The 26538-nt window shown below is 51.6% G+C and overlaps 1 protein-coding gene across 1 annotated transcript in view; it reads right to left on the bottom strand.

Annotated features, from left to right (window-relative positions):
- The window catches only part of LOC142249264 (cytochrome P450 2D15-like), a 145374-nt gene that overhangs the window by 51481 nt on the left and 67355 nt on the right, over positions 1–26538 (bottom strand). The window contains exon 4 of the mRNA XM_075320888.1: positions 10053–10226. Coding sequence (XP_075177003.1) covers positions 10053–10226 — 174 coding nt within the window. The remainder of the gene's footprint in view (positions 1–10052; positions 10227–26538) is intronic.

Raw genomic sequence — 26538 nt, 5'->3', positions numbered from 1 at the left:
CACCACACCCTACATCCCAGTTAGGAACACCAAAGCTAACCAGAAATCCTTGTTGCCTTCCTCCAGAGGCTGATGTGCACACCAGGGGGTGGGCCAGGCGGTTGGCTCCACCCACCGAGGAGTTCACAGCTCTGGAGGCGGGAAGAACCAGGCAGTTAGAGCTCAGGGAGAGCTTGAGTAAACAGCTAAGAGAGAGTTTGGAGGAGGAAGTGGAAGGAGTGGAAGTTTAGCCCAGGCAGGGCTTGAGTGAGGAGTAAACCAGTAGAAGTGAAGGAAGTAAAGTGGTAAAGGAGGAAAGCAAGAGTGGTGACAGAAAGAAAGCCTGAAGTAGTCCAGCTGTGTGCAGGACAGGGTCAGCAAGGTCAGCAACGACGGTGACTGTCCAGAGGGGTGACTGTTCGGGAGTTCCTGGAAGGACCGCGGACGGGTAGTGACCCGGCGGTCTGGAGCAGCGTGCAAAGGACAGTCAGCACCAGGGCAAGGGCCTCTCGGACCCCGGCAAGGCTAGGAGTCGCCATAATTTGCCGAATCCGTCAGTGAAGGGGACGTAGATCCCCCAACAACCAAGTCCCGATTGAAGGCAACAGTCCAACCATTAAGGAGGAACACCGCCACCGCCAAGGCACCAGTTCCTCAGGGCCAGCGTCTGCGGGCAAAGTAGAGCTCCTCCGGTCCAGCTTGAAGCCGGGGAGCGGGTTACCGGTGGGGACCCATCGCTACCAACTTAGAAACATCAGGTGCAGGTCAGAGGGACATCACCGTCACCTACTGGGAGAGCAAGTGCAGCCGTCCGTGGGAACCGTCTTTCCAGCCGTGTGGTTTACCATAAAACTGTGTCAACGTCTCAGGCTGAGTGAGTACCACAGTGCCGCAAGGCACAGCGCTGCCCCCGCGTCCCTGCGCCCACCAGGCCCTGCATCCCCCATCTCATCACCGGGCCCCGGGATCACCAACCCCTACCCACGGAGGGGCAACACAACACCTGGCTGCTCCGCATCACCATCCCCGGGACCCCCATATTGAGCAGCGGTGGTGAAATCACCACAACCGTGGGTGGCGTCACGGACAATAAACTATTCCCACACCCAACAACCCCCTTTCACTCACGGGCGAGGAGTGCCGCTCAAGAACCCCCGGGATCCGGCCCACAGCTCGAGCCACCACTGAGCAGCAGCCGCCGGACCCGAGCAGAAGGGGTGAGCATAGTGTGCTGACACCCTCCGCCCCGCCCGCGACAACTTGGCGTCACGAACAGGATCTTACTGCTCTGCCGTTTGGTAGAGGTGCGCCTTGTTACCGCCGGAGGTATCCGGCTGAAAAATTTCAGAAGTCGCCATCTTTGGCGCGAAAAGTTCCCGCTCGAGCGTCTTCTCGAGTAGCAGAGGCGCGAAGGCCAAAACCCCGCCCCGAGAGAGGAGGGGCCGGAAAGAGCTAAGGGGGACGCGATGGCGGCTGGCTGCATGTAGATGCAGCTATAAAAGCAGGGACGCCAGGACTCTGCAATCATACCGTTCCTGGAAGAAAAGAAGAAGTAACCATGTGGATGCCGTCCCGCGACACCGTAGCCCCCGCACCTGGAACCGCGGCGTGGGTGGAGATCTGGACCGCGCAGCTCTACCAACGGCTGCAGGTGAAGATGCAGCTCCTCATGGAGGAGTGGGAGGCCGACATGGCGGATGTTATAGCCACCGTGCGGAGACGCGAGGAGGAGGCGGAGAAAGGGAGGGTGAGTGACCCACGTCCCGATGCCCTGGAAGGGCCGGTCATCGCGGCTGCGGGGCCCGGTCCAAGCCGGAGGCATCCCCTGAGAAGTCCCCCGAGCCGGAGCCGATGACCCGCTCCGAGCCGAAGGCCCAGCAGCGGAAAGCCCCTATGCCCATCCCCCACACCTCGGCTGAGGTAGCGCCGGGTTGTTGCTGTAAGGCAGCGCCCAAGGCCAAGACACCGCGGGACACGCCGCCCAGATTCCTGACAGTGGGCAACGTTCAGAATGTCCCGCGGGGCCCGACCCGTGCGCCGGCGCTCGCGGCAGCGCCGTATTGGGATAGGGAACCGGTACCGCTGGGCCTGGAGATCGCTGAGAGGGAACGGAAGAAGGCCGAGTTGGTGGCTCAAGCTATCCGGGAGAAGGTGAATCTCCGCCAGGCCACGTTCTGTGTCCGGGGACCGCTGTACGAGGGGCAGGTGAGGCGGTTTGATGTCCGCCGGGGCTACGGGTTCATCTACGAGCCGGGCCTGGAGGCCGAGGTGTTTGTAGCCCGGCGGGATGTGAATGCCCACCTGCCTGAGGAGCATCCCGGCCGCAACCTAATGCCGGGAGACATCGTCCAGTATACCCGACACTGCGGAGAGAGGGGGTGGTTTGCCCTGGATGTGAAACTGAGGGGCAGCCAGGAAAGCCGAGTGAGTCCGGCACCTCCTCCCTCGGATGGAGCTGAAGGCCTGGAGTAGGGCAGCGGAGCACCGTTGTCCAGTCCCCGTTGGGACCACCATTGTGTGAATTGTTGTTTAAAAGTTTGAAAAGTTTGCAGAAAATGATGAAAAATGATGATACCGAGTACTTTACCTGATTATCTTTGTGATTTGCAACCGGCCGGAGCCGGCACCGTTGTCCCAGTTGGGACCGTTTAAAAGTTTTGCATGAGGAACTACTCATGGACAAGCCCGTGAACTTGCAGGGCAACCACAAACGTTAGTGGCTTGTAAATAAGTTGTTTACCGTTACCGTTTTCCGCAATGCCGCCTCCGGAGAGGCAGGTTGGACAGAGGGCCCTCAGCAGAGCAGGCTGGGGCCCAGCCACCAAAGGAACCGGTGGCTACCCTCTGGAGGGGAAGGACAGATCCCGCTCGGGTACCGTGTGCTGGACTGTGGGTCAAGGGGTGCTGCTTGGGCTTTAGGGGCAGCATCAGGGCCAGGTTGCTTGGGTGGGAGAGAGCGGAAACCGTAACCGTAAACCGTTTGCAACGTTAAAGTAATGTGCCTCCCGTTAAGGGAAGATTCAGTAAAAATGTATATATGTTATTGTTTTACCATGTTATCTTTTGCAGAAAAATAAAACCGGTGTTGGACGGGCAGCCCGCGGACGGTCTGCATTTTGCTGAGGGGGAATGTGACGCCCTGGGCAAGCCAGGGGTCACAGGTCATTACACCACCACACCCTACATCCCAGTTAGGAACACCAAAGCTAACCAGAAATCCTTGTTGCCTTCCTCCAGAGGCTGATGTGCACACCAGGGGGTGGGCCAGGCGGTTGGCTCCACCCACCGAGGAGTTCACAGCTCTGGAGGCGGGAAGAACCAGGCAGTTAGAGCTCAGGGAGAGCTTGAGTAAACAGCTAAGAGAGAGTTTGGAGGAGGACGTGGAAGGAGTGGAAGTTTAGCCCAGGCAGGGCTTGAGTGAGGAGTAAACCAGTAGAAGTGAAGGAAGTAAAGTGGTAAAGGAGGAAAGCAAGAGTGGTGACAGAAAGAAAGCCTGAAGTAGTCCAGCTGTGTGCAGGACAGGGTCAGCAAGGTCAGCAACGACGGTGACTGTCCAGAGGGGTGACTGTTCGGGAGTTCCTGGAAGGACCGCGGACGGGTAGTGACCCGGCGGTCTGGAGCAGCGTGCAAAGGACAGTCAGCACCAGGGCAGGGGCCTCTCGGACCCCGGCAAGGCTAGGAGTCGCCATAATTTGCCGAATCCGTCAGTGAAGGGGACGTAGATCCCCCAACAACCAAGTCCCGATTGAAGGCAACAGTCCAACCATTAAGGAGGAACACCGCCACCGCCAAGGCACCAGTTCCTCAGGGCCAGCGTCTGCGGGCAAAGTAGAGCTCCTCCGGTCCAGCTTGAAGCCGGGGAGCGGGTTACCGGTGGGGACCCATCGCTACCAACTTAGAAACATCAGGTGCAGGTCAGAGGGACATCACCGTCACCTACTGGGAGAGCAAGTGCAGCCGTCCGTGGGAACCGTCTTTCCAGCCGTGTGGTTTACCGTAAAACTGTGTCAACGTCTCAGGCTGAGTGAGTACCACAGTGCCGCAAGGCACAGCGCTGCCCCCGCGTCCCTGCGCCCACCAGGCCCTGCATCCCCCATCTCATCACCGGGCCCCGGGATCACCAACCCCTACCCACGGAGGGGCAACACAACACCTGGCTGCTCCGCATCACCATCCCCGGGACCCCCATATTGAGCAGCGGTGGTGAAATCACCACAACCGTGGGTGGCGTCACGGACAATAAACTATTCCCACACCCAACAACCCCCTTTCACTCACGGGCGAGGAGTGCCGCTCAAGAACCCCCGGGATCCGGCCCACAGCTCGAGCCACCACTGAGCAGCAGCCGCCGGACCCGAGCAGAAGGGGTGAGCGTAGTGTGCTGACACCCTCCTCCCCGCCCGCGACAACTTGGCGTCACGAACAGGATCTTACTGCTCTGCCGTTTGGTAGAGGTGCGCCTTGTTACCGCCGGAGGTATCCGGCTGAAAAATTTCAGAAGTCGCCATCTTTGGCGCGAAAAGTTCCCGCTCGAGCGTCTTCTCGAGTAGCAGAGGCGCGAAGGCCAAAACCCCGCCCCGAGAGAGGAGGGGCCGGAAAGAGCTAAGGGGGACGCGATGGCGGCTGGCTGCATGTAGATGCAGCTATAAAACCAGGGACGCCAGGACTCTGCAATCATACCGTTCCTGGAAGAAAAGAAGAAGTAACCATGTGGATGCCGTCCCGCGACACCGTAGCCCCCGCACCTGGAACCGCGGCGTGGGTGGAGATCCGGACCGCGCAGCTCTACCAACGGCTGCAGGTGAAGATGCAGCTCCTCATGGAGGAGTGGGAGGCCGACATGGCGGATGTTATAGCCACCGTGCGGAGACGCGAGGAGGAGGCGGAGAAAGGGAGGGTGAGTGACCCACGTCCCGATGCCCTGGAAGGGCCGGTCATCGCGGCTGCGGGGCCCGGTCCAAGCCGGAGGCATCCCCTGAGAAGTCCCCCGAGCCGGAGCCGATGACCCGCTCCGAGCCGAAGGCCCAGCAGCGGAAAGCCCCTATGCCCATCCCCCACACCTCGGCTGAGGTAGCGCCGGGTTGTTGCTGTAAGGCAGCGCCCAAGGCCAAGACACCGCGGGACACGCCGCCCAGATTCCTGACAGTGGGCAACGTTCAGAATGTCCCGCGGGGCCCGACCCGTGCGCCGGCGCTCGCGGCAGCGCCGTATTGGGATAGGGAACCGGTACCGCTGGGCCTGGAGATCGCTGAGAGGGAACGGAAGAAGGCCGAGTTGGTGGCTCAAGCTATCCGGGAGAAGGTGAATCTCCGCCAGGCCACGTTCTGTGTCCGGGGACTGCTGTACGAGGGGCAGGTGAGGCGGTTTGATGTCCGCCGGGGCTACGGGTTCATCTATGAGCCGGGCCTGGAGGCCGAGGTGTTTGTAGCCCGGCGGGATGTGAATGCCCACCTGCCTGAGGAGCATCCCGGCCGCAACCTAATGCCGGGAGACATCGTCCAGTATACCCGACACTGCGGAGAGAGGGGGTGGTTTGCCCTGGATGTGAAACTGAGGGGCAGCCAGGAAAGCCGAGTGAGTCCGGCACCCCCTCCCTCGGATGGAGCTGAAGGCCTGGAGTAGGGCAGCGGAGCACCGTTGTCCAGTCCCCGTTGGGACCACCATTGTGTGAATTGTTGTTTAAAAGTTTGAAAAGTTTGCAGAAAATGATGAAAAATGATGATACCGAGTACTTTACCTGATTATCTTTGTGATTTGCAACCGGCCGGAGCCGGCACCGTTGTCCCAGTTGGGACCGTTTAAAAGTTTTGCATGAGGAACTACTCATGGACAAGCCCGTGAACTTGCAGGGCAACCACAAACGTTAGTGGCTTGTAAATAAGTTGTTTACCGTTACCGTTTTCCGCAATGCCGCCTCCGGAGAGGCAGGTTGGAGGGAGGGCCCTCAGCAGAGCAGGCTGGGGCCCAGCCACCAAAGGAACCGGTGGCTACCCTCTGGAGGGGAAGGACAGATCCCGCTCGGGTACCGTGTGCTGGACTGTGGGTCAAGGGGTGCTGCTTGGGCTTTAGGGGCAGCATCAGGGCCAGGTTGCTTGGGTGGGAGAGAGCGGAAACCGTAACCGTAAACCGTTTGCAATGTTAAAGTAATGTGCCTCCCGTTAAGGGAAGATTCAGTAAAAATGTATATATGTTATTGTTTTACCATGTTATCTTTTGCAGAAAAATAAAACCGGTGTTGGACGGGCAGCCCGCGGACGGTCTGCATTTTGCTAAGGGGGAATGTGACGCCCTGGGCAAGCCAGGGGTCACAGGTCATTACACCACCACACCCTACATCCCAGTTAGGAACACCAAAGCTAACCAGAAATCCTTGTTGCCTTCCTCCAGAGGCTGATGTGCACACCAGGGGGTGGGCCAGGCAGTTGGCTCCACCCACCGAGGAGTTCACAGCTCTGGAGGCGGGAAGAACCAGGCAGTTAGAGCTCAGGGAGAGCTTGAGTAAACAGCTAAGAGAGAGTTTGGAGGAGGAAGTGGAAGGAGTGGAAGTTTAGCCCAGGCAGGGCTTGAGTGAGGAGTAAACCAGTAGAAGTGAAGGAAGTAAAGTGGTAAAGGAGGAAAGCAAGAGTGGTGACAGAAAGAAAGTCTGAAGTAGTCCATCTGTGTGCAGAACAGGGTCAGCAAGGTCAGCAACGACGGTGACTGTCCAGAGGGGTGACTGTTCGGGAGTTCCTGGAAGGACCGCGGACGGGTAGTGACCCGGCGGTCTGGAGCAGCGTGCAAAGGACAGTCAGCACCAGGGCAGGGGCCTCTCGGACCCCGGCAAGGCTAGGAGTCGCCATAATTTGCCGAATCCGTCAGTGAAGGGGACGTAGATCCCCCAACAACCAAGTCCCGATTGAAGGCAACAGTCCAACCATTAAGGAGGAACACCGCCACCGCCAAGGCACCAGTTCCTCAGGGCCAGCGTCTGCGGGCAAAGTAGAGCTCCTCCGGTCCAGCTTGAAGCCGGGGAGCGGGTTACCGGTGGGGACCCATCGCTACCAACTTAGAAACATCAGGTGCAGGTCAGAGGGACATCACCGTCACCTACTGGGAGAGCAAGTGCAGCCGTCCGTGGGAACCGTCTTTCCAGCCGTGTGGTTTACCGTAAAACTGTGTCAACGTCTCAGGCTGAGTGAGTACCACAGTGCCGCAATGCACAGCGCTGCCCCCGCGTCCCTGCGCCCACCAGGCCCTGCATCCCCCATCTCATCACCGGGCCCCGGGATCACCAACCCCTACCCACGAAGGGGCAACACAACACCTGGCTGCTCCGCATCACCATCCCCGGGACCCCCATATTGAGCAGCGGTGGTGAAATCACCACAACCGTGGGTGGCGTCACGGACAATAAACTATTCCCACACCCAACAACCCCCTTTCACTCACGGGCGAGGAGTGCCGCTCGAGAACCCCCGGGATCCGGCCCACAGCTCGAGCCACCACTGAGCAGCAGCCGCCGGACCCGAGCAGAAGGGGTGAGCGTAGTGTGCTGACACCCTCCTCCCCGCCCGCGACACGAGCAGAGAGAAACAGAAAGTGACTGAATCTGCTGTTTACAGCTGTATAGCTGTGATCAGCAGATAGATAAGAGCGATCGGATTGCTGATCACTATAGCCCCCTAGGGGGACTAGTAAAATAAAAAAAAAAGTTAAAAAAAAGTTTAAAAAAAAACAAAAAACCTAAAAGTTCAAATCACCCCCCTTTTCCCCCATTGAAAATTAAAGGGTTAAAAAATAAATAAATATACACATATTTGGTATCGCCGCTTTCAGAAATGCCCGATCAAAATATAAAATCAATTAATCTGATTGGTAAACGGCGTAGGGGCAAAAAAATTCCAAACGCCAAAATTACGTTTTTTGGTTGCCGCAAGTTTTACGCAAAATGCAATAAACAGGCGATCAAAACGTAGCATCTACGCAAAAATGGTACCATTAGAAACGACAACTCGAGACGCAAAAAATAAGCCATCACTGAGCCATAGATCCCAAAAAATAAGAACGCTACGTGTTTTGGAAAATGGCGCAAAACGTGCGCCACTTTTATTGGACAAACTTGTGAATTTTTTTTAACCCCTTATATACAAGTACACCTATACATGTTTGGTGTCTACAAACTCGCACCGACCTCAGGCATCATACCTACACATCAGTTTTACCATATAGTGAACACTGTGAATAAAATATCCCAAACACTATTGTGCCATCACACTTTTTTTGCAATTTTTCCGCATTTGGAATTTTTTTGCTGTTTTCCAGTACACCATATGGTAAAACTTATGGTTTCATTTAAAAGTACAACTTGTCCCGCAAACAAGCCCTCATATGGCAAGATTGACGGAAAAATAAAAAAGTTACGGCTCTCGGAAGAAGGGGAGCAAAAACGGAAAGTGCCCCGGGGCTGAAGGGGTTAACAGGTGCTCTGATTGGTTGCTATACACAACGAAGGACATTCTTAGCATAAGACAGCTTATGTGTCAGGTAATATGATTTTGTTGGTGAGAGAGGGAGTGGGAAAGAGGGAGAGTGGGAAAGAGGGAGAGAGAGAGAGAGTGGGGAAGTGGGCGAGAGGGCGAGAGGGCGAGAGAGTGTGAGAGACGAATTGTAGGAGAGAGGGAGAGTGGGAGAATGAGAAAATGGGAGAGAATGAGATTGGAAGAGTAGAAGAGAGAGACTTAGTTACTATCCCAGGCAATGCTGGGTACTACAGCTAGTAACTGTATAAAATTGACACCTCATATGCTAGCAGAGCCCAATGATCCCTATAGCCAGTAGTGGAACTCGTCAGGTTTCCCTCATCTTTGGGGTCTTTTATCTACATTTGAATCCGAAAGCCTCTGACAAGATCCAAGTTAAGTCTAAAGCTGGGTTCACACTAAACGACAGCGACAACGACGTCGCTGTTACGTCACCATTTTCGGTGACGTAACAGCGACCTTGTAAGTCGCTGTTATGATCGCTGCTTAGCTGTCAAACACAGCAGAAGCAGCGATCATAACGTCGCTGTGCTACATGTTCAGAGAGCAGGGAGCCGCGCTTAGCGCTGGCTCCTTGCTCTCCTACAGTACACATCGGGTTAATTAACCCGATGTGTGCTGCAGCTACATGTCACAGTTCAGAGAGCAGGGAGCCGCGCGCACTGCTTAGCGCTGGCTCCTTGCTCTCCTTGCTACAGTATACATCGGGTTAATTACCCGATGCGTACTGCAGCCACATGTCACAGTGCAGGAGCCGGCGCTGGCAGCAAGAGCGGCGGAGGCTGGTAACCAGCGTAAACATCGGGTAACCAGGGAAAGGTCTTCCCTTGGTTACCCGATGTTTACGCTGGTTACAGCTTACCGCAGCTGCCAGATGCCGGCTCCTGCTCGCTTCATTTCGTCGCTCTCTCGCTGTCACACACAGCGATGTGTGTGTCACAGCGGGAGAGTGACGACCAAAAAATGAAGCTGGACATTCAGCAACGACCGGCGACCTCACAGCAGGGGCCAGGTCGTTGCTGGATGTCACACACAGCGACAGCGACGGGACGTCGCTGCAACGTCACAGAAAATGGTGACGTAGCAGCGACATCGTTGTCGCTGTGTGTGACACCAGCTTAAGGTTGCTAAACAATTATGCTAATGATACTCTGATCAGACTCTGATCGGAGTTTGATCAGTGTCAAAATAGCGTGATCTGATTTTCTCAAATGAGAGAATAATAGCACACTGTCAGGAGCAGAAAAAGAACTAACATTCTCGATCTTCTCTATTCTGAGTCCGCGGAAATCGAACTGCACTTGGATGTCATCTGACTGCTGTCCAATGTTTTACCTGCACCCATAAACTTGAGTGATGTGTGCCATCTCATTTGCATTTCCATGCTGTGCATTTTTTCTCATGCCAAATCGGCAAGAAAAAATAAATATGCTAATTGGCACTACCCCTTAGTATAACATAGGTCCAAGTGCTATCCAATAAAACATCTTATAACACTTATCCTAGATAAATGCTCATGTGAGCGAGCCCTAACAATTATAAAAATACTCCTACCTTTTCCATCTCCACTAGGTAGGCATCAATAAAATCACGGGTGTAGTTTGGATCCCAAGTTTTCTGATGCTCTAAAATAATTTTCTTCAGGAATGCGATCAGTTCATACTGTGGTTGCATCACTGGGTCAATAAGCCATGGGATGTGGGTTAGAAAAGGAATTTCATTTAGAATCTAAAAAAGAAATACATTATTTGTATAAGGAAACATTTAATACCTACAATCATGGCCAAATGTGTTGACACACCCTTGAAATTGTTCCAGAAAATGAAGTATTTCTCCAAGAAAATTGTTGTAATTACACGTTTTACAATACACATTTTTATTTCCTTTATGTATATTTGAACAACACAAAAAAAAACTGAGAAAAAAGTAAATTGGACATAATTGTACACACAACCTCAAAAATGGCCTGGACAAAATTGTTGGCACTTTTCCAAATTGTCTGTAAACAACTTTGTTTCAAGTATGTGATGCTCGTTCAAACTCACCTGTGTCAAGTAACAGGTGTGGGCAATATGAAAATCACACCTGAAACCGGATAAAAAGGGGAGAAGTTTACTTATTCTTTGCATTGTTTGTCTGCCTGTGATACACTAAACATGGAGAAGAGAAAGACGAGAACTGTCTAAGAATTTGGGAACCAAAATTGTTGAAAAATATCTCAAGGTTTCAAGTCCATCTCCAGAGTTCTTGATCTTGCTTTGTCCATGGTGTGCAACATAATCAAGAAGTTTACAATCCATGCCAACTTAGCTAACCTCCCTGGACATGGACGGCAAAGAAAATTGATAAAAGGTTGCAATGCAAGAAAGTCTGTATGATGGATTTGCAGCCCAAACCAAATTCCAAACAAGTTCAAGCTATGTTGCAAGATCAGGGTGTATCACTGTCAGCGCAAACTATCTGTCGACATTTGAATGAGGTGAACACTATGATAGGAGACACAGGAGGATCCCACTGCTGACATAGAGATATAAAAAAACTAGACTGCAGTTTGCCAAAATGAATGTGAGTAAGCCAACATCCTTCTGGGAAAGTGTCTTGTGGACGGATGAGACCAAGATAGAGCTTTTTGGTAAACCATATCATTCTTCTGTTTACAAAAAACAGATGAGGCCTACAAAAGAATAGAACGCAGGACCTACAATAAAGTACGGTGGAGTTTCAAAGATGTATTGGGGTTGTTTTGCTGCCTCTGGCACTGGGTGAGTTGAATATGTTCAAGGCATCATGAAATCTGAAGATTACCAAATAATTTTGGGTCGCAATGTAGTGCCCAGTGTCAGAAAGCACGGTTTGCATGTTAGATCATGGGTCTTCCAGCAGGACTATGACTAAAAACATACTTCAAGAAGCCCCTACAAATGGATGGAAACAAAGTGCTGGAGAGTTCTGAAGTAGCGCAGTGAATCTAGATCCCATTGAACACCTGTTGGAGATCTTAAAATTGCTGTTGGAAGAAGGCGCCTTTAAATATGAGAGACTTGCAGCAGTTTTCAAAAGCAGAGTGGTCTAAAATTCTAGATGAGAGGTGTAAGAAGCTTGTTGATTGGTATGAGAAGTGATTGATTGCTTTTATTTATTCCAAAGGTTAAGTTGTGGGTGCCAATAATTTTGTCCAGACCATTTTGGGGAATTTGTGTGAAATTTTGTCCAATTTGTCTTTTTTTCCTCAGTTTTTTTTTGTTTTTCCAATCCAAAACTATGTGTTTAACAAAATGTGTAATTGCAATAATTTTCTAGGAGAAATACTTCATTTTGTGGAACAATTTCAAGGGTACCAACACTTTTGACCATGGCTGTATATACGACTGACAGATTGTATAGTGTGTTTGTGAAAACAGGAATTTTTGTCATATACTAATGGTACACAAATAAAGTGACCCTTTACTATATACTAAATTAAAAGGAATGTCTGACTTGGGAGAAAAGTCTGCAATCACACCCATCTGATCACACCCAATACTATCAGGGAGGCATCTGAGATATCAAAGTTTCCTATGAGGCTCTGTCCATAACTAAGCTTCACAGGATAGCCAAAATTGCAGTTACAGGGACCTTTAAATACAAAGGTAATTCTGCCAGCATAAATACACATGTAAGAATCCTTAATATTTCAGACTGCACAATGCTTTATTAACATAGACATGTAGCACATAATCTGACAAGTTATGGATTGCTAGATGTGTTTAGGGTCAGAATCACCACCAGTACATGAATACATCAGCAGAACTACAATCAGTACATTGACATATCACCACAACCACCACCAGTAAATGAACACAGCCCCAGACGATAATCAGTATATGAAAATAGCATCAAAACCATCATTAGTACCTGACTACAGCAACAAAATCATCGACAATACAGGAGTACAGCATTAGAACTATCATCAGTTCATAAATAGACCATTATATTTATCATCAGTACATGAACACCACAGCAGAACCAACATCAGTATATTGTACTAGAATTTTACTGGTACGTAAATACATAACTAGAACCATTACCATTAAAGGAATAAAGCACCAAAATCACCATCAGCAAATAAATATAACACTAGAATAACCATCAGTACATGCATACAGCACCAGAACATCATAAGTACAGGAATTCAGCACCAGAAGCATCATCAGTACATGAATAAGGCAAATAATCATTGTTAGTACATGAATACATCACAAGAACCACCATCAGCACAGGAATACATCACCACAATCACCGTCAGTATATGCATACCGCACCAGAAACTCCATCAGTACATGAATACCGTACCAGAACCATCAATAGTACATAAATACATCACCAGATCTATCAACACAGAAATACAGCATCACAACCATCATCAGTGCATGAGTACAGCTGCAAACATAGTAAAGCAATATATTGAAATGTCAGGTCAGAGCCTACCATATACACTCATATCACATGAACCTAAAAATCCTAGCATGAGCAGAGGGATTCATCAGCGATAGACTTTGAGTCAAATTTCCTCAAATTTGCAGATCCCTGCAAATTCAAACACTTTGTAATTTAATTTGCGAAAGACCCCCAAAAAATAAAAAATGTCTCACTCCATTTCACATACTGTTGAAAACTTGAACGTATGCTCATATCTCTAGATAGAGAGGGTGTATCAACAAAACCTTTGCTCTGTTCACTTCCTCTAAGCAACTTTGCTCTGTTTACCTTCTTTAACCAGCTTTGATGATTAGCTAACAAATTGAGTTTTTAGATTTCTAGATTGTTTGAAAATTGTTCTTTAATTTTTTTGCAATGCACATTGATTGGGGAAAAGTGGTTTGAAAGTTTGCTCATCTCCAGAAAGTGAGGTGTATCAACAGAAATGTCCACAATTCCCTGCAGCTATCACATCAAATAGTATAGCATAGCCATAAGAGGCTATCACAGCCAATATAATTGATGAGGCCCATTCAAGAAGAGCCATTTTAGGCTTTCAGAGTGTAAAGGGTGCTTTACACGCAGCGACATCGCTAACGATATATCGTCAGGGTCACGTTGTTAGTGACGCACATCCGGCGCCGTTAGCGACATCGCAGCGTGTGACACCAAGGAGCGAAAATCAACGATCGCAAAACCGTCAAAAATTGTTGATAGTTGACACGTTGTGCCTTTTCATAATATCGTTGGTGGTGCATGCCACTGGTTGTTCGTCGTTCCTGCGGCATAACACATCGCTATGTGTGACACCGCAGGAACGACGAACATCCCCTTACCTGCGTCCACCGGCAATGAGGAAGGAAGAAGGTGGGCGGGATATTCCGCCCGCATATCTCCGCCCCACCTCTGCTATTGGGCGGCCGCTTAGTGACGCCGCAGTGACGTTGCTATGACGCCGAACGCACCTCCCCGTTGAAGGAAGGATTGTTCGGCGGTCACAGCGACGTCGCTGAAAAGGTATGTGCGTGTGACGCTGCCGTAGTGATAATGTTCGCTACGGCAGCGATCACCAAAGGTCGCACGAACGACGGGGGCGGGTGCTATCGCGCACGACATCGTTAGCTATCGCTAGCTATGCAGCGTGTAAAGCACCCTTAAGAATAGGAGGTCAGGGTGCAAATAGAGATAGAAAAGGGCCTCATCTCATTGTGCTGTAGCACCGCAATGCTGAAGCAGATAGAAAATGGGAGTGGAAATCTCAGTCTGTCAACAAATTTATCAAGATTCAAGTGATATTTGGAGGTGCTAAACCTGCAGTCTCAGTCAATGTGACTGTGAATTGATTGATCTGTGATATAAGGCAGTAACAGCACCTTAATAGCATTTTGCTTTAATTCTGTCACACAGAGTTTTTCACAAACTTCATCGACTGTCATGGGGGCATTGGACTCTGTTCAGATTCCAGATTCTGAGCCTTGATGCCCAATGGTTTCTCATCAGGGATAGACTTTGAGTCGAATTTCCTCAAAATTTGCAGATCCCTGCAAATTCAAACACTTTGTAATTTAATTTGCGAAAGACCCCCAAAAAATAAAAAAATGCCTCACTCCATTTCACATACTGTTGAAAACTTGAACGTATGCTCATATCTCTGGATAGAGAGGGTGTATCAACAAAACCTTTGCTCTGTTCACTTCCTCTAAGCAACTTTGCTCTGTTTACCTTCTTTAACCAGCTTTGATGATTAGCTAACAAATTGAGTTTTTAGATTTCTAGATGGTTCAAAAATTGTTCTTTAATTTTTTGCAATGCAAAAACCTTCATCGACTGTCATGGGGGCATTGGACTCTGTTCAGATTCCAGATTCTGAGCCTTGATGCCCAATGGTTTCTCTGATGTCTAGGATCAAAACAGAGAGACTCGGGCATTGACCTGCTGTGTGCTGATTCATAGGCAGGCTAGCAAGAGTTCATTTCTGCTAGTATGCTTGCTCTTTTAATCACATATTGTGGGGATATATATCACATCTGTTCCCCTCCTATTTATACTGTTGGAATCCTTCTTCCCAAGCTAACTATAGTTTATTCTGTGTTGGTCTGTGAGGTGTGGTGTTCCAGACTCTCTCTGGTGGAAGTTGTGTTAAGTGGTGCTTTTTGGTTGGTGAAGTTGTGGGTTGTAGAATGTAAACCTGTTTTTTACTTCCTTCCTGCTTTTGTTTTCCTCTTGAATCTCTTATTGTCTTATCCTCTGTAGGTGTGTACTGTGTGACAGAGGTTTGTTTTTTTTCCTTGTTTGTCTTTATCTTGTTATGTCACCACCGGAGTCCGCTCCAGCGTCTTCTGCTCCGATCACCAGGCGACGCCATGTTCCTGCCTTGGATGGTGCTGGTGATGGGAGAGGAGTCGATGCCAGCGGCACCGGTGGGCGCAGGCTCCGATCATCCACTGGGTTTGGTTATCTTAGGATCTGCAGTACCACTGGCTGACTGTGGGTGGCGTGTGTCTTCCAGCTGAAGTTGCCAGCATTCAGCTACAGCCAATGGGAAGACACCACACCCTTCTTAGTTCCCCTACTGTCTGCTGACCTCTGCCAGAGATAGTTCTGATTTCCTGGCTCCTGATCCGCCCTATTCTGTTTTGTGATTCCTGTGTGCTTACTTCTGCGTGTTTTCTGACTACCCTCTGCCTGCTGTTTTTGTACATCGCTGCCCGATCCGGATTTGACCTCTGCTACGTTTTCTGATTACGTCCTTGCCTGTCATTTCTGTCCCTGTTCTGCAATTCCTGGTTTGACCCTGCCTGTCGACTACTCTCTTGGACTGCTGCCTTCCACTGGTAGTGATCTCCAGGGCCCTGTGTAATTCCAAATCCCTGTATAGGGGTTAAAGGGTTTCAGGATTATGGGGGTCCTGCTTGGTGAGTGGCTTCCCTCGATCCTGTCCATTACAGCCAGCCTGAGTCTGTGGATCCAGGCAGGCGTTACAGTCAGGTCCGGTGACTTTTTTAGCCGTTCCCGCGACCCATTCAGAGTTGGTAAACAACGTGAAGTATGCCTGTGTAGCGCCCTGGAAACCAACGAGCAACAAGGAAGTGGCCCGGTCTGTCCCATTTTATATGTGCAATGTTTAAGAAATGTGCCTCCCATGAGGGAAGAAATTGTACAAAGTTAGTATACTTGTAAATTGTTTCCTTTTTCTTTATCCTATAGTTTCCCGTTAAAAATAAATGGTGGTGGTCGGATAGCCCGCGGACAGTCTGTATTCAACCAAGGGGGAATGTAGCGCCCTGGAAAGCCAGGTAGATGAACATGTAGTCCCCCGCATAACACCAATCCCATGAAGGGTTAAATCAGCCAACCTGAAACCCTAGTCACCCCCCTCAGGGAAGGACAGACACACCAGTGCGTGGGACCAGGCAGTTAGGGAATGCCCACCTAGGGGTCTAGAGAGCCCAGGGCAGTAAAACAGTCAGAGAAGTTTGTAGTTCAAGTCTAAGTGAGCTCAGGCAGTCAAGGCCTGTAGCTCGAGCTGACAGGTGCCAGGGTCGGAGCCCTGACACTTTGGCTAGGTGGCAGACGATAGTCAGAGCCTGCAGGAGACGGGAAGACGGAGCTGGGGACCCAGGTGGACTGAGACAGGGTTGTAGCCCACCGGTACAGACACCGGAGAACCATTCCGGAAACCGTGTGCACAGAGGGGGTACTTGGACCCTGAAGCAAGGACCGGCACATACGGCCTAGCTAATTAACCAATTGAGGGCAGGATTTTAGGTCCTGACCCAACCTAAGTCCCAAAAAGTAGACAACCACCCACCGTGGGGGATAGGGCCACCGGCAGGGCCCGTAGGTCCCAAGGGTCAGCGTCAGACGGGCACGGCTCCCAACCAAAGGACAGGGAGCGGACTCCTGTGTTCCATACCGGGAAGTCCCAGCTACAAAATCCAGTGTGCAGAGGAGAGAGGCCTTGATTATCAACCCGGGTGTGGGATCAGGATACACCTGCCTGCGGCAGCCGGCCACCATCCCCTTGGTTTACCACAGGACTCGTCTGTTTATTCGACCGTGAGTAACTTCCCCGGCTTGGCCGGGTGCGCCGGCCCCTGCATTTATCATCCTCAACACAGAGACATTGGGCCCGGGGTATCCATCCCTACCCACGGAGGGGTTAACATCCAGCTGCCATTACATCTCCCCTGGCTGTTCCACAACAGCAGCGGAGGAGCTACATCTCACCAGACACTGTGGGTGGCGTCACAGACATTTTTACAGACAATCCCGTACAAATACGTCCACCTTTTATTCGGAGTGTCCGCGCGACCCCCGGGTCCGAAGGACCCCTCGAGCCGTACCGTAGATCTGGATCTGAGCAGAGTCGGTTGCTGGCACGGGGGCGGCACACCCCGAAACCTGGCGTCACAAACAGGATACTTACCCATCCACTTACCTGGTGGAAGTGCGCCTTGTTTTGGACAGTCAGCGGTGCTCCGCTGCCAAATTTTGGAAAATCGCCATTTTTGCTGCCATTTTTAGGCGCGAAAAACAACTACCCAGCGTCTTCTTCCCCGAGAAAGGGCGCGAAGCTGAAGCCCCGCCCCCTGGGATCACGACTGGAAGGAAAACCCTGAGGCCGAAAGCAAAACAAACAAGCCACTTGAAAGGTCTGCTCCTGAAAAACCGAGGGGGAGCAGCAGGAAGATGTCCGCCCCAAATGACGTCGCCGACGGGGTAGCGCCCGCCGCTGAAGTGGCGGTGTCCGCGAACGAAGCGGCAGGAGAAGATGCAGCGGCCCCCGCTCTGGTCGCAGGAGCGGGGGGCCTACGGTTCCAGCAGTCACCCAAGTCATGCCGATCACCTTACCTTATGTGGCCGGCGCTGCCTGGTTACCCCAGTATGATGGACGACCCAATGCCCTGCAGGTATTCAAGAAGAAGATATGTGCCGTCCTCGATATGTACGCCATGCCCGGTAAACAGCGTGAAGCGGTCGTGGTGGGGCAGCTGATCGGCGCCGCTGAACAGGAGGTGGAGATGGAGACTTGGGCCGATGCTGATCGGGCCTCGGTAACCGCCATTTTTGACAAGTTGCAGGTTGCTTTTGAAACACGCATGGAAGCGGAGTTACGAATGCAGTTCTACCATTCCCGACAGCGTCCCCAAGATAGCATCCGGGACTATGCCTTGCGTACGTTGAGGTAGACGGACTCCATCAATGAGACTGAGAGCAATAAGATGCTGGTGGAGCAAATCTTGCAGGGGCTGAAGTCCGCTGAGGATCGCAAGCAGCTGTGGCTATGGGCCTTGGAGCACTCGGACTTGAACTTTGCGGTCTTGAAGGACTGGGCCATAAAGGCCCTACAACCCTCCGAGGATAGTGCTCCTGCCCTATCACCCTGGCCGGCTGACACGGCCCACGTCTCAGTGGCGCCCCCTCCTTTGGCCTTACCGGCGCCAGCCGCAACGTCTGAGGCATCCGAAGATTTAGCATCGCAGGTTCAGCACCTGAGCTAAGATGTCACGAGGATCCTCGCCGCCCTCCAGCTTCCCTCAAAGACCAAACCACCGGAGAAGATCCAGCTCGCCGACAGCCCGGAAGATGTCCCTTGGATGCAAAGACGGAGCAATAGCAACGGCAACCGGTATGGACCACCCGTCTGATACAAGTGTAACAAGACCGCTCATTACTCCTGCCGGTGCCCTTTAAACGAGCAACCCCTGAGGCCAAGGGTCAGTCCTCAGGAATAGACCCTCAAGGCCCAGCAAATTGGTGTGACCAGTATGTCGGAGGTCGTCCCATTATCTCCCTTGCAATGGATGGTATCACCACCTTCGCCCTCCTGGACACCGGCTCGCAGGTAACAACTATCCCTTATGTACTGTACAAACGTTATTGGTCTGACAGTTAACTCACCCCACCTGATGCTAGCTAGCTTAACTATCATTGCGGCCAAAGGACTCCCTATGACCCAAGTAGGGTTTAAGGAAGTAACCTTAAAGGTGGGACAAGTGGAACTGGAGCATCAGGGACTGATTGTGGTGCAGAATGACCCTAGTGACCGTAACCCGAAAATGGTCTTAGGGACAAATGTGATTGAGAATTGCATGGGAGAAGTACTGCATTTATTACAACAACTGTCTGCCACGTCAAGAGCGGGCCGGCAGAGGGCTCTGCAATGTGAGAGTCGGGCCCTCCTGCAGTGGCAACAGGTGAACATGTCAGGTGGAGAGATTGGTAGTGTACGAGTGATGGATGTAGCGCCTCTAGTGGTGCCTCCGCGAAGTGAAATCATGATTTGGTGCAGGGCAGCAGTAGGTCCCAGGGGACAGGATTACCAGGAAGTGGTAGAATATCTACCTTCAGAGCACTAGCCCACAGTAATGGCCGCCAGAGGGGTGATTGATGTCCGGAAGGGGAGAGTGCCCGTGAGAGTGATGAATTGCGGAGAGGAAGAGGTTAGGCTACCTCTGTTATGCTACCATTGCCAAAATCTTTACAGTTTCCATCCAGGTGGCAACCTCCACAGTCACTGCATCACAGTCAGACAGTGACAGTCCACCGGAAAAGTTAGAGGAGTGGTCATACCTCCCAACTTTGAAAGAATGTAAAGAGGGACAAAGTTTGCGGCGCGCTCCGCGTCAAATTTTTAGGCCACGCCCATGACCACGCCTCTAACCACGCCCAGTCAGCAGTGACAATCATTGTTTTAGAAACAATAATTAAAAAAATATACATAGATTTATTTCTAAGTAGTACATTAAAATATAAATGCAGACTTGGCCGTGTTACTTTTAAACTAGAATATTTTAGAGCACAAAATTCTGTTTTAAAGCAGATCTGTCCCCTAAATCTGCCCCATGTACAAAACTGCAGACTTCATGACAGAACCGCTCTTTTAGATAAAATATCTGTAATAATACTGTGCTTTTGGTTAATGGGAGGAATTAGTGAATACGGGCGATTTACTGTTCTGATTGTTCCAATTGTGGAGACACAGGGGTCAGTGGGTGCTCTCGTCCGCTGACCCAGTCGCCTTTAAAAAGACAGCAAGGCCCAGAGCTCATCCCAACTGAACGCCTGACATCCTTAATCCCTCCCTCTCCTCCTCAGCTGTGATCCGATCGCAGGATCAGATCACAGTGTAATGGCTCACGCTCACAGCACAGCAGGAGCCGAGGGTCATTAGCATATTGCATGTGATATGCCAGTGTGACCTCAGCTTGGTATGTGTGCAGTGCGGAAAAGAACGCATCCTGTGGCAGACTGGACAAATGTAAACACTGTGTTTGTAAAAAAAAAATGCATCCAAAACGCATGCATTTTGAATGCATTTTGCATGCGTTTTGGATGCATTTTTGGCAGTGCGTTCCCCCGTCAATTCAGCTCTGCTACATGCCGCTTACAGCAGACACAGACAGAGTTGCGCGATGAGAATGAACTCGGATGAACTTCACCCGACTTCATTGTCACCCCGCGGCTCTGTCTGGGTGTCGCGTCCTGGTTAGCGGTCACCCGTGAAGGATTCACCGGTGACCGCAAAGCCCCTGAGTGACTGAAGTGAGCAGCGCGGTCAGCGGTGCCGTCACTCAGGTTACCCGCGGCCAGCTGGAGTCCTCCATCTGAGACCGCAACCCACCTGTGATGTCATCGCTGATCGCGCTGCTAACTTCAGTCACTCGGGCAACTTGCTGTAACAGTTGGAGGATCCAGCGGTGGCCGCGGGTAACCTGAGTGACATCATCGCTGATCATGCGGCTCACTTCAGTTGCTGCGTGGAGCTGATAGAGAGCGGTCTGTCCTGTGGCCGCTCCTGTCAGCTTCATGTAGCAGGGCTGGATGCGTCGCAGAACCTCATGTGGATTACGTCGGACCTGGATGGGTGTTTGGGGATTAATAAAGTGGTGAAAGAGGGTGGTTTTTTTTGTCTTTTATTCCAAATAAAGGATTTTTTCGGGTGTATGTGTTTATTTTCTTTAACTTACAGGTTAATCATGGAAGGTACAGTTAGGTCCAGAAATATTTGGACAGTGACACAATTTTCGCGAGTTGGGCTCTGCATGCCACCCCATTGGATTTGAAATGAAACCTCTACAACAGAATTCAAGTGCAGATTGTAACGTTTAATTTGAAGGTTTGAACAAAAATATCTGATAGAAATTGTAGGAATTGTACACATTTCTTTACAAACACTCCACGTTTTAGGAGGTCAAAAGTAATTGGACAAATAAACCAAACCCGAACAAAATATTTTTATTTTCAATATTTTGTTGCGAATCCTTTGGAGGCAATCACTGCCTTAAGTCTGGAACCCATGGACATCACCAAACCCTGGGTTTCCTCCTTCTTAATGCTTTTCCAGGCCTTTACAGCCGCAGCCTTCAGGTCTTGCTTGTTTGTGGGTCTTTCCGTCTTAAGTCTGGATTTGAGCAAGTGAAATGCATGCTCAATTGGGTTAAGATCTTGTGATTGACTTGGCCATTGCAGAATGTTCAACTTTTTTGCACTCATGAACTCCTGGGTAGCTTTGGCTGTATGCTTGGGGTCATTGTCCATCTGTACTATGAAGCGCCGTCCGATCAACTTTGCGGCATTTGGCTGAATCTGGGCTGAAAGTATATCCCGGTACACTTCAGAATTCATCCGGCTACTCTTGTCTGCTGTTATGTCATCAATAAACACAAGTGACCCAGTGCCATTGAAAGCCATGCATGCCCATGCCATCACGTTGCCTCCACCATGTTTTACAGAGGATGTGGTGTGCCTTGGATCATGTGCCGTTCCCTTTCTTCTCCAAACTTTTTTCTTCCCATCATTCTGGTACAGGTTGATCTTGGTCTCATCTGTCCATAGAATACTTTTCCAGAACTGAGCTGGCTTCATGAGGTGTTTTTCAGCAAATTTAACTCTGGCCTGTCTATTTTTGGAATTGATGAATGGTTTGCATCTAGATGTGAACCCTTTGTATTTACTTTCATGTCTTGTCATGTCATGTCATGTCATGTCATGTCTTCTCTTTACTGTTGACTTAGAGACAGATACACCTACTTCACTGAGAGTGTTCTGGACTTCAGTTGATGTTGTGAATGGGTTCTTCTTCACCAAAGAAAGTATGCGGCGATCATCCACCACTGTTGTCATCCGTGGACGCCCAGGCCTTTTTGAGTTCCCAAGCTTACCAGTCAATTCCTTTTTTCTCAGAATGTACCCGACTGTTGATTTTGCTACTCCAAGCATGTCTGCTATCTCTCTGATGGATTTTTTCTTTTTTTTCAGCCTCAGGATGTTCTGCTTCACCTCAATTGAGAGTTCCTTAGACCACATGTTGTCTGGTCACAGCAACAGCTTCCAAATGCAAAACCACACACCTGTAATCAACCCCAGATCTTTTAACTACTTCATTGATTACAGGTTAACGAGGGAGACGCCTTCAGAGTTAATTGCAGACCTTAGAGTCCCTTGTCCAATTACTTTTGGTCCCTTGAAATAGAGGAGGCTATGCATTACAGAGCTATGATTCCTAAACCCTTTCTCCGATTTGGATGTGAAAACTCTCATATTGCAACTGGGAGTGTGCACTTTCAGCCCATATTATATATAGAATTGTATTTCTGAACATGTTTTTGTAAACAGCTAAAATAACAAAACTTGTGTCACTGTCCAAATATTTCTGGAACTAACTGTATCTCGGGAAGACGCCTGCCATGATTAACCTAGAACTTAGTGGCAGCTATAGGCTGCCATTAACTCCTTATTACCCCGATTGCCATCACACCAGGTCAATTCGGGATGAGCCGGGTAGAGTCCCGGGACTGGCACATCTAATGGATTCAGCAATTCCGCGCGGCTGCTGGCTGACATTGTTAGGCTGAGGGGCTCTCCATAACGTGGAGCTCCCCATCCTGAGAATACCAGCCTTCAGCCGTGTGGCTTTACCCTGGCTGGTATCAAAATGGGGGGGGACCGCAAGTCGTTTTTTTTTTTTAATTATTTATTTATTTATTTTACGCCACAATATAGACCTGCCCACCGGCGGCTGTAATTGGTTGCAGTGAGACAGCTGTCACTCAGCGTGGGGGCGTGTCTGACTGTAACCAATCATAGGTGCTGGTGGGCGGGGAAAGCAGGGAATATGAGATGGAATAATGAGTGGCTGGCATTTTCAAAAGAGGAAAAGCCGCCGGAGCAGTGTGAACACCGTGCAGCGAGACGCCCGTGAGCTGTGAGTATGAGAGAAGGGGAAGACCGACCGACGATAGTACAGCTAGTACACACATATATTTGAAGAAAAATTCACAAAATTCACATAAACAGACGTAAATCTACACATAGTCATACACACATCATACACACAGACACATTAGAGGTATTAATATGGGGAAGCCGGCAGCAGCCTTACTCACCTCCCCCGCTTGTCTTCGTCCAGCTCCTCTAGGGTATGTGGCTGTGCAGGCCGCACTGCGTGATGGCTGGGGGCAAATACAGCACAGGGGGCATAGACAGCACTGGGTGGGGCATATATGTTACTGGGGTCACCAGGGGGTATACACATTACTGGGGGTGCATACACATCACTAGGGGCATCCATGTTACTTGGGTGGCATACACATTACTGGGGTCATACACATTACTAGGGGCATAAACATTACTGGGGTCAGTGGGGGGCATACACATTACTGGGGTCAGTGGGGGCACACACACATTACTAGGGCCTGTGGAGCCTACATACTGACAGTGGTGGCCTGTGGGGCATTCATACTGGCCCTAGGGATGCTTAGCGCACAGGCTGACAGCGCTGGAAGATGCTGAGGGCCCAAGCTGGCCGCACTGGAGGGTGCTGAGGGCATAAGCTGGCAGCACTGCGGGGGGGGGGGGGGGGGACGCTGAGGGCACAGGCTAGCTGGGGGGAGGGTGCTGAGCGCACTGGCTGGCAGCACTGCGGGGGGCGCTGAGGGCACAGGATGGCAGCACTGGGGGGCACTGAGGGCACAGGATGGCAGCACTGGGGGGCACTGAGGGCACAGGATGGCAGCACTGGGGGGCTCTGAGGGCTCCTCTGGCTGATTTCTCTGAGTCCCCTCTGTTTCTGCTTTTTCTATTGCAGGTACAGGGGGACCTGAGAAGACATAAGTGCTGGACTCTCCCCTGCTCCCCCCTCCTGTAGGCACACTGCACTGTCCTCCTGCACTCACACTGCTCCCCCTTCCTGTAGGCACACTGCACTGTCCTCCTGCGCTCACACTGCTCCCCCCTCCTGTAGGCACACTGCACTGTCTTCCTGCACTTACACTGCTCTCCCCTCCTGTAGGCACACTGCACTGTCCTCCTGCACTCACACTGCTCCGCTCCCCCCTCCTGTAGGCACACTGCACTTTCCTCCTGCACTCACACTGCTCCCCCCTCCTGTAGGCACACTGCACTGTCCTCCTGCACTCACACTGCTCCCCCCTCCTGTAGGCACACTGCACTGTCCTCCTGCACTCACACTGCTCCCCCCTCCTGTATGCACATTGCACTGTCCTCCTGCACTCACACTGCTCCCCCCTCCTGTAGGCACACTGCACTGTCCTCCTGCACTCACACTGCTCCCCCCTCCTGTAGGCACACTGCACTGTCCTCCTGCACTCACACTGCTCCCCCCTCCTGTAGGCACACTGCACTGTCCTCCTGCACTCACACTGCTCCCCCTTCCTGTAGGCACACTGCACTGTCCTCCTGCACTTACACTGCTCCCCCCTCCTGTAGGCACACTGCACTGTCCTCCTGCACTCACACTGCTTTCCCCTCCTGTAGGCACACTGCACTGTCCTCCTGCACTCACACTGCTCCCCCCTCCTGCAGGCACACTGCACTGTCCTCCTGCACTCACACTGCTCCCCCCTCCTGCGGGCACACTGCACTGTCCTCCTGCACTCACATTGCTCCCCCCTCCTGTAGGCACACTGCACTGTCCTCCTGTACTCACACTGCTCCCCCCTCCTGTAGGCACACTGCACTGCCCTCCTGCACTCACACTGCTCCCCCCTCCTGTAGGCACACTGCACTGTCCTCCTGCACTCACACTGCTCCCCCCTCCTGTAGGCACACTGCACTGTCCTCCTTCACTCACACTGCTCCCCCCTCCTGTAGGCACACTGCACTGTCCTCCTGCACTCACACTGCTCCCCCCTCCTGTAGGCACACTGCACTGTCCTCCTGCACTCACACTGCTCCCCCCTCCTGTAGGCACACTGCACTGTCCTCCTGCACTCACACTGCTCCCCCCTCCTGTAGGCACACTGCACTGTCCTCCTGCACTCACACTGCTCCCCCCTCCTGTAGGCACACTGCACTGTCCTCCTGCACTCACACTGCTCCCCCCTCCTGTATGCACATTGCACTGTCCTCCTGCACTCACACTGCTCCCCCCTCCTGTAGGCACACTGCACTGTCCTCCTGCACTCACACTGCTCCCCCCTCCTGTAGGCACACTGCACTGTCCTCCTGCACTCACACTGCTCCCCCCTCCTGTAGGCACACTGCACTGTCCTCCTGCACTCACACTGCTCCCCCCTCCTGTAGGCACACTGCACTGTCCTCCTGCACTCACACTGCTCCCCCCTCCTGTAGGCACACTGCACTGTCCTCCTGCTCTCACACTGCTCCCCCCTCCTGTAGGCACACTGCACTGTCCTCCTGCACTCACACTGCTCCCCCCTCCTGTAGGCACACTGCACTGTCCTCCTGCACTCACACTGCTCCCCCCTCCTGTAGGCACACTGCACTGTCCTCCTGCACTCACACTGCTCCCCCCTCCTGTAGGCACACTGCACTGTCCTCCTGCACTCACACTGCTCCCCCCTCCTGTAGGCACACTGCACTGTCCTCCTGCACTCACACTGCTCCCCCCTCCTGTAGGCACACTGCACTGTCCTCCTGTACTCACACTGCTCCCCCCTCCTGTAGGCACACTGCACTGTCCTCCTGCACTCACTCTGCACTGTCCTCCTGCACTCACACTGCTCTCTCCCTGCTGCACTCACTTTGCACTGTCCTCATGCACTCACACTGCTCCCCCCTCCTGTAGGCACACTGCACTGTCCTCCTGCACTCACACTGCTCCCCCCTCCTGTAGGCACACTGCACTGTCCTCCTGCACTCACTCTGCACTGTCCTCCTGCACTCACACTGCTCTCTCCCTGCTGCACTCACTCTGCACTGTCCTCATGCACTCACACTGCTCCCCCCTCCTGTAGGCACACTGCTCTCTCCCTGCTGCTGCTCTTACCTCAGTTGCAAAACAAACGAAGCAGCCGCTGTGGAGAGTCGGTCACATGTGAGGATCCTGGGCAGAAGAGGCAGGCAAAGGGGGCGTGGCCAGCATAGAGCGAGCAGCAGGAGGGGACAAGGAAGGCATCCCGAGGAGTGTATGTGTCCAGCATTCAGAGGGGGCGTGGATGACAGCAAAGGGGCGTGGCCATCAGCATAGATGCCATGGAAGGCATCCAGAGATTGTGGCCTGCATCCGGAGGGGATGTGGTCGGCAGAGTGCGGGGGCATGGCAGCTGCCTCTCACTACACTGCGGGATTACAGAGCTCCCGGGCGTGAGAACGG

This window comes from Anomaloglossus baeobatrachus, chromosome 8 (genome assembly GCF_048569485.1).
Source record: "Anomaloglossus baeobatrachus isolate aAnoBae1 chromosome 8, aAnoBae1.hap1, whole genome shotgun sequence".
NCBI classification, from domain to species: Eukaryota; Metazoa; Chordata; class Amphibia; order Anura; family Aromobatidae; genus Anomaloglossus; species Anomaloglossus baeobatrachus.
This window is presented reverse-complemented; position numbering and strand designations above follow the sequence as displayed.